This window comes from Equus asinus, chromosome 13 (assembly GCF_041296235.1).
Source record: "Equus asinus isolate D_3611 breed Donkey chromosome 13, EquAss-T2T_v2, whole genome shotgun sequence".
NCBI classification, from domain to species: domain Eukaryota; kingdom Metazoa; phylum Chordata; class Mammalia; order Perissodactyla; family Equidae; genus Equus; species Equus asinus.
Genome location: NC_091802.1, coordinates 29,229,102 through 29,243,187, shown reverse-complemented (window position 1 = coordinate 29,243,187; position 14,086 = coordinate 29,229,102). Strand labels below are relative to the sequence as shown.

Here is a 14,086-nt window from a genome sequence, read left to right as displayed (position 1 = left end):
TGTTAAACTCTCATATCTCCCTTACAAAAATGAGAAATGCCACAACCTGGACTGGCGTTTTCTTTCCCTTTTATGGCCCTCACTTCGTGCTGCAGGAGCTCTGTAGCTAAACCTGTGTATGTATTTCAGTGCATGACTTCAAATCATCGTGCTCTGACCTGCCAAGTATGAACTAATGTTGGACACCTTAATAAAAAGTAAATGTTGTCTCAGTGCTTTCAGTGTATTCAGTGCATTCAGTGTATGTTGACTTCCACACAACTTTTCCCGAAAGTCAAGGGTAGCTTTGAAAAACCATGTCTGGAAATGTTTGGAACGTTAAGTGGATTGACCTTATGGGGCTCTGAGTAGTATGTAATTGACTTCATGTCTGTGTTAATTGTATTGGTAAAGTGTTTGGGAAGTTTTTTTGCATTTGTTATATGGAAATAAAGTGATTAAAAAAATTTTTTTAGGGCAATTTTAATTCAACCTTTCAATTATTTCTAAAATGGCTTCTGGTTTGTTTGTTTTATCTTACTTTATTTTTTGATACACAATCCGTACTCTTTTCTCTAGAAGTTTTAAAAAACGTAATACTCTTCGTAAGATGCTTGTATAGTCCTGTGCTTAATGGGGATATATTCTGAGAAATCCATCATTAGACGATTTCGTCAATGTGCAAAAATCATAAAGGGTACTTACACAAACCTAGATGGTATAGCCTACTACACACCTAGGCAGTATGTTACTAATCTTATAGCATCACGATTGTATATGTAGTTCATCGTTGATGGAAACATCATTATACAGTGCATGACTGTATTCCCTTTGAATGAGTGTAATCAGCTGGATCTCTTTTTTTTTTAAATATTGACACTTGAGCTAACATCTGTTGCCAATCTTTTTTCTTTCTTTCTTCTTTTTCTCCCCAAAGCTCCCCAGTACATAGTGGTATATTCTAGTTGTAGGTCCTTCTGGTTGTGCTATGTGGAACACCGCCTCAGCATGGCCTGACAAGTGGTGCCATGTCCGCGCCCAGGATCCAAATCAGCAAAACTCTGGCCGCTGAAGCAGAGCACGCGAACTCTACCGCTCGGCCACGGGGCCGGCCGTTGGATATCTTTATTTTCCATGAGAGTACTAGGTGTTCCTTTTAACTAATGACCAGTGTATCTACTGAAAGTCCTTAAAGCTACTCATATTACAATGTGTATTTGTAATAGTGTCTTAAAATCTTATTGTAAATATTGTAAGTATGGTACTAGGATAGAGAGTATTTAATGATTGGTGTGTGATTAAGCTGTTATTTTTTGGGTAAAATGAACTTTTTAGGGGCCAGCCCTGGTGGCCTAGTGGTTAAATTTGGCACTCTCTGCTTTGGCAGCCCGTGTTCGGTTCCCAGGTGCAGAACTACACCAGTCATGGCCATGCTGTGGTGGCAACCCACATACAAAATAGAAGATTGGCAACAGATGTTAGCTCTGGATGAATCTTCCTCATCAAAGGAAAAAGAACTTTTTAAATGTATATTTGCAATAGGCAATGTTTTCTGAAATTTAATTTCTTGGGCTTTTTTTTCAATGTTAAAACTTAAGTACATTTTAAAATGCAATAATTTTAAATTGGTTTCGCTCTGAAATATGTACCAAACCAAACAGGTTATTTTTTTAAATTCAATCTAAGGACAGAATTTTTGTTGTTGTTGTTTCTAGTTAAATAACAAGTTATACTACAACGTTTAAGAGGGAAAAAATGCTTCTTTTGAGCATTATTCCTTTTAACTCTTAATTTGTAGTCCTGTGGAAAAAACAAGAGGAATTCCATTATGTTACTTCTATTCAATGGAAATTAGCTAGAAATATGAAGACCGCAGGCATTAAAACTCTAGTCGTGTATGTGTATAAACAATTTCTAGATAGCCTAGTATATAAGGAAACAATGGAAAGATAAAAATAAGAGACCAGGAATGATGAAATGATAGTTTATAATAATTTTGCTACAGTTTTGTCTTTCAATTAAAGTGAATGGTTTTGCTGTTTACAGTGAAGCATTTTGTTATTCAAAGACATTGTTTTCCCACAGTCACCAATATATCAAAACAGGTAAAACTAATTATTTTAATAGCGTTTTGTTGTTTATTTCAGAGTACTCAAAAGCTTTGGAGGATTTCACTCTTGAAAATATTCTTTCCCATATTTATTATTTTCGTTGTCGTGACTACACAGAGCTACTGGCACAAGTTTATCTCCTTCCAGACTTCCTTTCAGAACACTCAAAGGTATGACTCAAACTACTGAAATATAACTAATCAAGTATGTTTGAAGGTGTTTGATTAGCACAAAAAATAAGTAAATAGTACAGTGGCATGAGCCAATTCTGAAAATCTCTTCCTTGTCCTACAATTTTATGTTTACCTTTTATAGCATATATACACACACACACACACACATATGTGTATATGTAAAAATAAATATATATATAAATGCCCAAAGTAAGAAATTGAAATAATAAAGAAAGAGGTTCCACCTCCAGTAAGGGTGGAATAGCTCCTATCAAACAAACTGTATAGGAAGGTATAAAATGAAAAAGAAAACCTCCCTTTTGCTACTGTTTCCTAGTGCCTCTCTCCAAAGTTGACTACTATTAATACTTTCTTGTGTGTCTTCTCAAAAGCAATTTTTTTATAGATATTGCACTATCTATCTACCCATTTTTAACATTTCTTAATAGGATAATAATGTAATATTTTCTATACCTTCCATCTTGGATTAGTGTTTTGCATGTATTTCGGTACCAACACATATGGATAGACCTCATTCTTTTTTTCAGCTGCATATTATTTCATTTTAAGAAGGTACCTTTCAGCTGTTGGTAGGAATGTAAAATGGTATAGTTGCTGTAGAAAAAAATATGAAGGTTCCTCAAAAAACTGAAATTGGGATTACTGTATCATCCAGCAGTTCTATGTCTGGGTATATAAGTCAAGAATTGAAAGTAGGGTCTTAGAGAGAGATTTGTATACCTATGTTCATAGCAACATTATTCATAATAGGTAAAATGTGGAAGCAACCCAAGTATCCATTGATGGATGAATAGATAAGCAAAATGTAGTACATATGTACAATGAAATATTATCCAGCCTTAAAAAGGAAAGAAATTCTGGGGCCAGCCCCAAGGCCGAGTGGTTAAGTTCTCGCGCTCTGCTTCAGGAGGCCCAGTGTTTCTCCAGTTCACATCCTGGGCACTGACATGGCACTGCTCATCAGGCCATGCTGAGGCAGCGTCCTGCATGCCACAACTAGGAGGATCCACAACTAAAATATGCAACTATGTTCTGGGGGGATTGGGGGAAAAAAGCAGGAAGAAAAAAAGAAATTCTGACATATGCTACAACACAGGTCTTGAGGACATTATGCTAAGTGAAATAAGCCAGTCACAAAAAAAGACATACCGTATGATTCTACTTATATGAGGTATCAAGAGTAGTCAAACTCATAGAGACAGAAAGTAGAATGTTGTTGCCAGGGCCTCGGGGGAAGAGGAGAATGGAAAGTTACTGTTTAATGAGTATGGAGTTTTAGTTTTACAAGATGAAAAGTGTTCTGGAGATGGTAACATGGCACTATGAATGTATTTAATATCATAAAACTGTGCACTTAAATGATTAAGATGGTAAATTTTATGTTATGTATTTTACCACAATAAAAAAAAATTGAGAGGAAAAAGTAGGTACCTTAATTTATTTAACCAGTCCTCTGTTGTTGGACTTTTAGATGCTATTATCAAGAATGGTTTGGAGATAATCATTATACATATATCTTGGGGTGCACTTGTATGTTTATGGGATAAATTCTAAGTATTAAAATTGTAATATTAAAGAGTATGTGCATCTTTAATTTTGATAAACATTATACATGACAAAGACACTCCTTGACAAAACTTTAGTCAGCCTTCTCTGAGCCCTCTTTTGAAATAAGTCTGGACTTTGACCCACATCCTGTCTTTGGCCTGACCAGCCCAGTTCATTACAGTCATGAGCTGCATAATGATGTTTTGGTCAATGACAGAGCACATATACAACAGTGGTCCCATAAGATTAGTGCCATATAGCTTAGGTCTGAAGGAGGCTATACCATCTAAGTTTGTGTAATACTGTATGATGTTCACACAGTGATGAAATTGCCTAAGGATGCATTTCTCAGAATGTATCCCCTTAAAGTGACGCATGACTATATTGTGAATAATGCTGCTATGAACATGGATATACAATAGTAAACAATCCTGTTAAGTTAGTTTAGAGAGAATATCCCACCCTTAATATCTGATCACCCTTGATATCTGAAGTTCCTCGTTCCCCACCTTTGATGTATATGACTTTGGCCTGCCTATAACAAGAATCCTGTTAGGTCAGTCGAGCAAGAATCCCCCTGCTCTTGATGTCATCTCTTAGTAATGTTCCATTCACTGACATCCTTGCCCTGCTCCTTGGCTATGAACTTGTCTTTGTTGTGTTTGGGGTTGAGCCTGATCTCTCTCGCCTATTGCAATACCCCTATTGCAATATTCTTGAATGAAGTCTTTCTGTTTAACACAAATTGCCCTTCAAAAAGGTTGTACCAGTGGATCAAAAAACAAGATCCAACTATGTTTGGTCTACAAGAAACCCACTTTAAATATAAAGATACGTGTAGATTTTTTTTTTTTTTCCTGGCAGTAGTGCTCTTTTATTTAGAGAATAGTATGGAATAGCATGGGGACAGGACCCATGGGCAGTCAGAGCTGCTGCTGCAGATACGTGTAGATTAAAAATAAATGATTAGAGGGGCCGGCCCCATGGCCGAGTGGTTAAGTGTGTGCACTCTGCTTCAGCGGCCCAGGGTTTTGCCGGTTCGGATCCTGAGCGTGGACATGGCACCGCTCATCAGGCCATGTTGAGGCGGCATCCCACATGCCACAACTAGAGGGACCCACAACTAAAAGTATACAACTATTTACTGGGGGGATTTGGGGAGAAAAAAGCAAAAAAAAAACAACAAAAGATTGGCAAGTTGTTAACTCAGGGGCCAATCTTTAAAAAAAATTAAAAATAAATGATTGGAGAAAGAGATACCATTCTAATACCAATTGAAAGAAAGCAGGAATAGTTATATTTACTTTAGAGAACAGACTTCAGACCAAGGAAAGTTATCAGGGATAAAAAGGGAAATTACATAATGAGAAAGGGGCCAATTCTCCAAAAACACATAACAATCCATAACTTGTGTGTGCCTGACAACAGAGCATCAAACTGCATGAGGCAAAAAATGGCAGGACTGCATGGAGAAATGGATGGATTCACTATTATATTTGGAGACATCAAGACCTTTCAGAAAAGGACAGATCCAACAGGCAGAAAACCAGTAAGGACATACTTAAACTCAATAACACAGTCAACTGGATATAATGGGTATCCATAGACTGCTTCTCCCAACAACAGCAGAATACACACTCTTCTTACAATAAATTGTAAGAAAGTTTACATGGAACTTTCACCAGGATAGACATTGTCACAAAACTATCAAATCTCTTGTCTGTTCTCCTAAGGACCTATTTATTTTTCCAAAAAGTCATTTGTTTTCCCTTAAGTACTCTTTCTCCATTCTGTGGATTTTCTTTTCACTTTCTCAATAGTGTCCTTTGATGCACAAAGGTTTTAAATTTTGGTGAAGTCCCATTTGTCTATTGGTGGTGGTGGTGATTTGTGTTTTTGGTGTCATTTATAAGAATCCATTGCCAAATCCAAGGTCATGAAACTTTACATGTACGTGTACATAGGAGCCTTCACAAAAAAATGAAATACAAAGTGCCCAGAGCAGGAAGCTTTTATACCTTTTAGACAAAAACAAATTTGTGAAGAATTGGTAAGACAAAGGGTTTTGGGTTAGAGGTGGTAAATTGTGAAGGAATAACTTGTAAGATAGGGATTAAATTAACAAGGTTTGTTTATACAGACTTCTCAGCCATAAATTACCTGTCTCTGGTGGTAAGGATGCCTCCCTTCTGATACTGGGAGGGTACCTTTCACACAGGAGATTTATGTCTTTTCAGGGAAGAAGAGCAAGGTCGGGGAGGTTAAAGTGACCTTCCTCCTCCTGCCATTTTCACAAACTCCTTCAACGTAAGATGTTCAGTATGCTAGGGTGCCTTATTTTGGGACACTGCCTCAACATGGCCTGATGAACGGTGCCATGTCCGCGCCCAGGATCCGAACCAGCGAAACCCTGGGCCGCCGAAACAGAGCACTTGAACTCAATGATTTTCGCCATGGGGCCAGCCCTGGATGTATATATATGTATTCTAATGCTAGCATCACACTGTTTTCATTACTGTAGCTTCATAGTATGTTTTGAAATTGAGATATGTGAGTCCTCCAACTTTGTTCTTTCTTTTCAAGGTTGTTTTGGCTATTCTGGGTCCCTTGCAATTCCATATGAATTTGATCCATATGAATGGAGGCTTGTCCATTTCTGCAGAAGTACAGTTGGAATTTTGACTGAAATTATACTGAATCTGTAGATTGAGTATATTGATATTTTAATATTAAGTCTTCTAATCCATGAACACAGGATATCAGTCTGTTTATTTAGGTCTTCTTTAACTTCTTTCCACAATGTTTTATAGCTTTTAATGTACAAGTATTCCTAAGTATTTTATTCTTTTCGATGCCATTGTAAATGAAATTGTTTTTTTAAATTTCATTTTTGGATTGTTTATTGCCAGTATACAGAAATACAACTGATTTTTTTTCTGCTTTTTCTCCCCAAATGCCCCCAGTACATAGTTGTATATTTTAGTTGTGGGTCCTTCTAGTTGTGGTATGTGGGACACCGCCTCAGCGTGGCCTGATGAGCAGTGCCATGTCTGCACCTAGGATCCGAACCAGCGAAACCCGGGGCCGCCGAAGCGGAGCACATGAACTTAACCACTCGGCCACGGGGCTGGCCCCACAGCTGATTTTTATAAGTTGATCTTGTATACCTCAACTTTGCTGAATTTATTGATTAGTTTTAGTAATTTTTTGTGGATTCTTTAGGATTTTTTATATATAAGGTTGTGTCATCTATGAATAGAGATTTTAGACTTTACTTTCAATTTGGATGCTTTTTATTTCTTTTTCTTGCCTAATTGCTCTGGCTAGAACTTCTAGTACAATTTTGAGGAACAGTGATAAAAACAGGCATCCTTGTCTTATTCCTGCTCGTAGGGAGAAAGCTTTCAGTCTATCACCATTAAGTACAGTTGAGGGGCCGGCCTGGTGCTGCAGCAGTTAAGTTTGCACATTCTGCTTCAGGGGCTGGGATTCGCTGGTTTGGATCCCAGGTGCGGACATGACACTGCTCATCAAGCCATGCTGTGGTAGGCGTCCCACATAGAAAGTAGAGGAAGATTGGCACAGATCTTAGCTCAGGGGCAGTCTTCCTCAGCAAAAAGAGGAGGATTGGCAGATGTTAGCTCAGGGCTGATCTTCCTCCAAAAAAAAAAATACAGTTGATCATCGTTGTTTGCATATTTTGTAATTGTGAACTCACCTACTTGCTAAACTTTATATGTAATCCCAAAATAAATACAACATTTCCACAGTCATTTGTAGATGTATTAGGCAGCTCTGGCTGCCATAATAAAAATACCAAGACTGGCTGGCTTTAACAACAAAAATTTATTTTCTCATAGTTTGGAGGGTAGAAGTCCAAGATTAAGGTTCCATCTGATTCTGTTTCTGGCAAGGGCTCTCTTCCTGGCTTACAGAAGGCTGCCTTCTTGCGGTTTTTCACATGGCAGATCAAGAAAGAGTGAGTTCTCTGGGGTCTCTTCTTTTAAGGACACTAATCCTGTCAGATCAGGGCCTCACCCTTAATGACCTCAATTGACCTTAATTACTTCCTTAGAAGTCCTATCTCCAAATATAGTTACATTGGGGGTTAGAGCTTCAACATATGAACTTTGTATGTGAGGACACAATTCAGTGCATAGTAGTGGACAAGCATAGAGTGGCAAAAATTTGAGTCTCCCAATACACATTTTCCCAGCTGAGGTTGAACAAGGTGATTCTCTGCATTCTTGTTTCAGTTCTCCTACTGTAAACAGGGTCCTCTTCATGATTTATTTAATGCCATATTTTTTTGTATTTTTGTGCTTTTGTTGGTGATTTTACTGTTTAACATGGCCCTCAAGCATCATGCTGAAGTGCTGTCTGTTGTTCCTAAGCGCAAGAAGGCTGTGATCTGTGTTAGGGAGAAAATACATACATTAGAATAAGCATCGTTCCTGCATGAGTTATGGTGCTGTTGGCTGCAACTTCAGTGTTAGTGAATCAACGATATATGTTAAATGTCTTTAAATAGAAATACACATAAGGTTTTATATTGATCAGTTAACAAAAATGTGACCAGAAGCTCGCAGAAACTTAACCCTCTATTTCCCCTAGGAGCAATGGTTCAATATTCCCTCTTCCAGCTTTCCTGGTGACTTTGTAGAACGTAACTGCAAATTACGAGAATTGACTTTATGATATTAGCTGTGGGCTCCTTTTCAGGTTGAGGAGGCTCTCTTCTATTCCTAGTCTGTTGATTGTTTTTATCACGAAAGGTGTTGGGTTTTGTCAAATGCTTTTTCTACATCAATTGAGATGATCATGTGGGTTCCCCCACATCATTCATATTGTGTATTTCATTGATTGATGTTCCTATGTTGAACCACCTTTGCATTCCTAGATTAAGTCCCACTTGATCATGGTATATAATCCTTTTAATATGCTGCGGAATTCGGTTTGCAAGTATTTTATTGAGGATTTTTGCATCTGTAATTGGTCTGTAGTTGTCTTTGCTGGTGATGTCTTTGGCTTTGGTATCAGTGTAATACTGGCTTCATAGAGTAAGTTAGGAAGTGTTCCCCCCTCTATTTTTTGAAAAATTTGGAGAAGGATTGGTGTAAATTCTTTAAACATTTAATAGCATTCACCAGTGAAGCCATCTGGTTCTGATCTTTTCTCTGTTGGAAGGTTTTTGATTATTGATTCAGTATCTTTGCTTGTTATAGGTCTATTCAGATTTTCTGTTTCTCCAGTCGGTTTTGGTAGTTTGTGTCTTTCAATGAATTTGTCCATTTCATCTAGGTTATTTAATTTTTTGACATATGAATGTTCATTATATTCTCTTTAATTGTTTTTATTTCTATAAGGTTGGTAGCAGTGTCCCCACTTTCATTCTTGATTTGAGTAATTTGAGTCTTTTCTCTTTTTTTCTTAGTTAGTTTAATTAAAGGTTTGTCAATTTTACTGATCTTTTCAAAGAATTAACTTTTCATTTCATTGATTTCCCCTGTAGTTTCTCTCTTGTCTGTTTTGATTATTTCCACTCTGATCTTATTGCTTCCTTTCTTCTGCTTTCTTTGGGTTTAGTTTGCTGTTCTTTTTCTAGTTTTGCAGAAGTTTAGGTTATTGGTTTGAGATCTTTCTCTTTCTTTCTTTTTTTTTACATATAGTTGTTTAGAGCTATACATATTCCTCTGAGCACTTCATAGCATCCTATAAGTTTTGGTATTTTGTGTTTTCATATTCATTCATTCTTAAGTATTTTCTATTCCCCTTGTTATTTCTTTTTTGACTTATTGGTTATTTAAGAGTATGTTGTTTAATTTCCATATATTTGTAAATTTTCCAAATTTCCTTTTGCTGTTTGTTTCTAATTTCATTCCATTCTGGTCTGAGAAGATATTTTATATGATTCTATCTTTGTAAATTTATTGAGATTTATTTTGTGACCTAACGTCTGGTCTATGCAGGAGAATGTTCCACGTGCACTTGAGAAGAATGTATGTTCTGCTCTTGTTGAGTGGAGGGTTTTGTATATATATCTGTTAGTTCTAATTGGTTTATGGTGTTTCTAAGTCTTCCCTTTCCTTGTTTATCTTTTGTCTAGTTCTATCCATCATTGAATGTGGGGTGTTGAGATCTCCAATTATTATTGTAGAACTGTCTGTCTGTCTTTTTTTTTTTTAAGATTTTATTTTTCCTTTTCTCCCCAAAGCCCCCTGGTACACAGTTGCGTATTTTTTTTTTCAGTTGTGGCTCCTTCTAGTTGTAGCATGTGGGATGCTGCCTCAGCATGGCTTGATGAGCAGTGCCATGTCCACGCCCAGGATCCGAACCAGCAAAACACTGAGCCACTGAAGCGGAACACGCAAATTTAACCACTTGGCCACTGGGCCAGCCACAGAACTGTCTTATTTCTTCCTTTAATTTTGTCAGTTTTCGCTTTATATATTTTAGGATGCTCTTGTTAGGTATATATATTTATAATCGTTATGTCTTCTTGATAGATTGACCCTTTTATTATGATACAATGTCCTTCTTCATCTCTTATAACAATTTTTGTCTTAAAGTCTCTTTTATCTGATATTCGTATGGCCACTACAACTCTCTTTTGGTTACTTTTTCAGGGAATATCTTTTTCCATCCTTTCATTCTTAACTTGTATCTTAGGACCTAAAATGAATCTCCTGTAGAAAGCCTATAGTTGGATCATTTTTTAAATCCATTCTGCCAATCTCTGCCTTTTAGTTGGAGAGTTTAATCCCTTTACATTTTATCTTCTTACTTATAAGAAGGCACTTGTGCCATTTTGCTATTTGTTTTATATATGTCTTATATCTTGTTTCCCAGTTTCTCCATTACTACCTTCTTTTTTTTTGTTAGATATTTTCTAGTGTTTAATTTTGATTCTTTTCTCCTTTCTTTTACTGTATATTTTTAAGCTATTTTCTTAGTTGCCCTGGTGATTACAATTAACATCTTAATTCATAGTAATCTAGTTTGAATTAATACCAACTTAGTTTCGCCAGTATACAAAAATTTTGCTGCTATATAGCTCCATTTATCCTCCTTTATGTTGTTATTGTCACAAATGGCATCTTTAAACATTGGATGCTCATCAACATAGGTTTATAATTACTGTTTTGTATAGCTGTCTTTTAAATAAAAAAGAAGAGGGGCTGGCCTGGTGGCGCAGCAGTTAAGTGCTCACATTTCGCTTTGGTGGCCCAGGGTTCACCAGTTCAGATCCCGGATGCGGACATGGCACCACGTGGCAAGCCCTGCTGTGGTAGGCATTCCACGTGTAAAACAAAGTAGAGGAAGATGGGCACGGATGTTAGCTCAGGGCCAGTCTTCCTCAGAAAAAGAAGGAGGATTGGCAGCAGTTAGCTCAGGGCTAATCTTCCTGGAAAAAAAAAGAAAGAAAAAAGAAAGTAAGAGTAGGTACAAACTAAAACATTAATGCTGACTTTTATTTTATTTATTTATTTATTTATTTATTTATTTATTTATTTTTTGAGGAAGATTAGCCCTGAGCTAACTGCTGCCAGTTCTCCTCTTTTTGCTGAGAAAGACTAGCCCTGAGCTAACATCTGTGCCCATCTCCCTCTGCTTTCTATGTGGGACGCCTACCACAGCATAGCTTGCCAAGTGGTGCCATGTCTGCACCCGGGATCTGAACCGGTGAACCCTGGCCCACCGAAGCAGAACATGCACACTTAACCGCTCTGCCGCTGGACTGGCCCCTAATGCTGACTTTTAGATTTACTTACATAGTTATATTTACCGGTGTTCTTTATTTCTGTGTGTGGATTTGAGTTACTAACTAGTGTCCTTTCATTTCAGCCTGAAGGACTCTGTTTAGCATTTCTTGTAGGATAGATCTACTAGTGATGAGCTCTCATTTTTTGTTTACCTGGTAATGTCTTAATTTCTGCTTCATTTTTGAAGAATACTTTTGCCAGATATACAGTTCTTCATTGGGAGTTTTTTTCTTTCAACAATGTGAATACGTCATCCTACCACCTTCTGGCCTTTGAGAACCACTGAATAAATATATATATAATCTGATTCTTCTTTCTTCTCTTGGTATGCTGGTAAATGTTTAATGACTGGCTTTCCAGGAAAAAAATGTACACACATATATACATACGTAAGTTTATTATAAAGTTGCTGATATAAACCATTTAAAAGTAATAATAAAAGGTACAGTACTCTACTATAAATTCCATATAGCCAGTTGAGTCTTACAGAAAGCTTTTGTTGGTTTCAGTTTTTTATTGAGGTTAAATTCACCTAATAAAATTTACCATTTTAAAGTGAAAATTCAGTGCAGTTAGAACATTCATAATGTTGTGCAATCACTACCTCGATCTAGTTCCAAAACATTTTTGTAACCCTAAAAGGAAACTTATACCCATTAAGGATTTGCCTTCTATTCCTCCCTCCCTGCAAAGCCCCTGGCAACCACCAGTCTGCATTCTGTCTCTATGAATTTACCTATTCTGGATGTTGCATAAAAATGGAATCATGATATGTGACCTTTTTTGTCTGACTTTTTCACTTAGCATAATGTGTTCAAAGTTCATCCACTTTGTAGCGTGTGTCAGTACTTCATTCCTTTTTATGGCTGAGGAAAGTGAAACTGTTATGAAAATGTTTATCATCTATAAGTAAACTTCCTTGATTGGAATTTAAGACAAACCTGCTTCAAGCTGAATTCTGTGTTATAACAGAGTCTGTAATGGTTAATTGCCCTATGGTATATTTAAAGTTAAGGGAAAAAGAATACCAAGAATTAAGTTTTTGAAGAAGATATTATAATTTAATATTTGAATAGGTTTTTTTTTAATATAAAAAGAATCCTGGAGGTAAAAGTGACATATTTAATTGAGAATTTGCTTTACTAAAACTTCAGATGTGCTTTGTATCAGTATAAAATACCTCTGTAGACTGTTTAGTGGCAAATTATAAGAAAATTGTAATTGTTCCTTTTTCTTTTTGTTGAATTACTTTTTTAAGTTGATAAATTATCAAACCAGAGTACATTTTAATTATTGGTGATTAGTGCAGAAAGCATTGAATGAATACATTTATAACTCTCCAAAATAAAACCTTTGGAGATTTGGAAGTAGAACCCTAGATTTTAAGGGGTTTTTTTCTGCAATAGTCTATGCTTTTGTATGCCATTTTTATTATTTTCTTTTTAATACCAAACCTCATATTATCTCTTCTGTATTTAGGTTCGATTAGTGATAGTGGATGGTATTGCTTTTCCTTTTCGTCATGACCTAGATGACCTATCCCTTCGTACTCGATTGTTAAATGGCCTAGCCCAGCAAATGATCAGCCTTGCAAATAATCACAGATTAGCTGTAAGTATTATTAGTTAAGAGGATTTTCTGGTAAAGTCAAGATTGTATAAAACATTAATGTCTAGAAATAGCAGAATAGAGTTTGCTTGACTAAAAGCAAACAATATAGACATAGAATTTTGAATGTATGTTTGTTTTGGTTTGGTTTCTGTAAAAAATCCACTTGTAAGTGTCGTTTATCAGTTTTCCTGGAAAATAAGCATAATCAAGATGCCATATTTTTAAAATGGACTTTGATAAAGAAATGCCACCTTTGGTAATTGCAGTGTTTTCTTTGAATATACTTGATTTTTTCAGGTAAGCTCTTCCAATAGTCCCATTTTTCTTTTACTCTGAGTCCTTGATTATCACATAGTCTAAAATCACAGACTCAGACAGATAGAAAAATTACATGTTATAAATAACCTAGATGTGTGGAGATGGAGCTAACTTCTAGATTTGAATTGTGAGGAGAGAGGTAAAAATAAGCGTAGAAGTAAAGAGAAAAAGGAGTGAGGAAAAACTCTTTTTTTTTTTTTACTGCCTGTTTGCTATCACTTCCCATTCTGTAACCTTATCCCACCACTGACACAAATATACATGCTTGTCTGGGAGGGAAATGGGAGAAGTTCAAACTGCTTAAGTTGATTTACTTATCTTTACCCCCATTAGAGAGTCCTTAGTACGTACCTATAATACATTGTAAAGAAAGAAAGAACTTCTTGATAAAATCATTTCAAAACATCTTTTCTTTTGAGTTTTTAGATTTTTTTTTTTGCCGTATGCTGAAAATCATACTGTCCTGTCTTTGAATTATTTCTTGCCATTAATTTGTAATTTAGCGTTTTGTTAATATCAGTGAAGAACCTCCAGTAGGGGGCACTCAAGACTAATGGGTTGC

The 14,086-nt window shown here is 36.3% G+C and overlaps 1 protein-coding gene across 4 annotated transcripts in view; it reads left to right on the top strand.

Moving 5' to 3' along the window:
- Nucleotides 1-14,086, top strand: part of RAD51C (RAD51 paralog C) — a 32,840-nt gene that overhangs the window by 3,528 nt on the left and 15,226 nt on the right. For 3 of the 4 annotated variants that reach the window (XM_014826751.3, XM_014826755.3, XM_044744738.2), the window contains exons 4-5: nt 2,127-2,260; nt 13,075-13,206. In XM_014826751.3, the coding sequence (XP_014682237.1) occupies nt 2,127-2,260; nt 13,075-13,206 (266 nt within the window). The remainder of the gene's footprint in view (nt 1-2,126; nt 2,261-13,074; nt 13,207-14,086) is intronic. The other variant, XM_044744737.2, reaches the window with a different exon arrangement.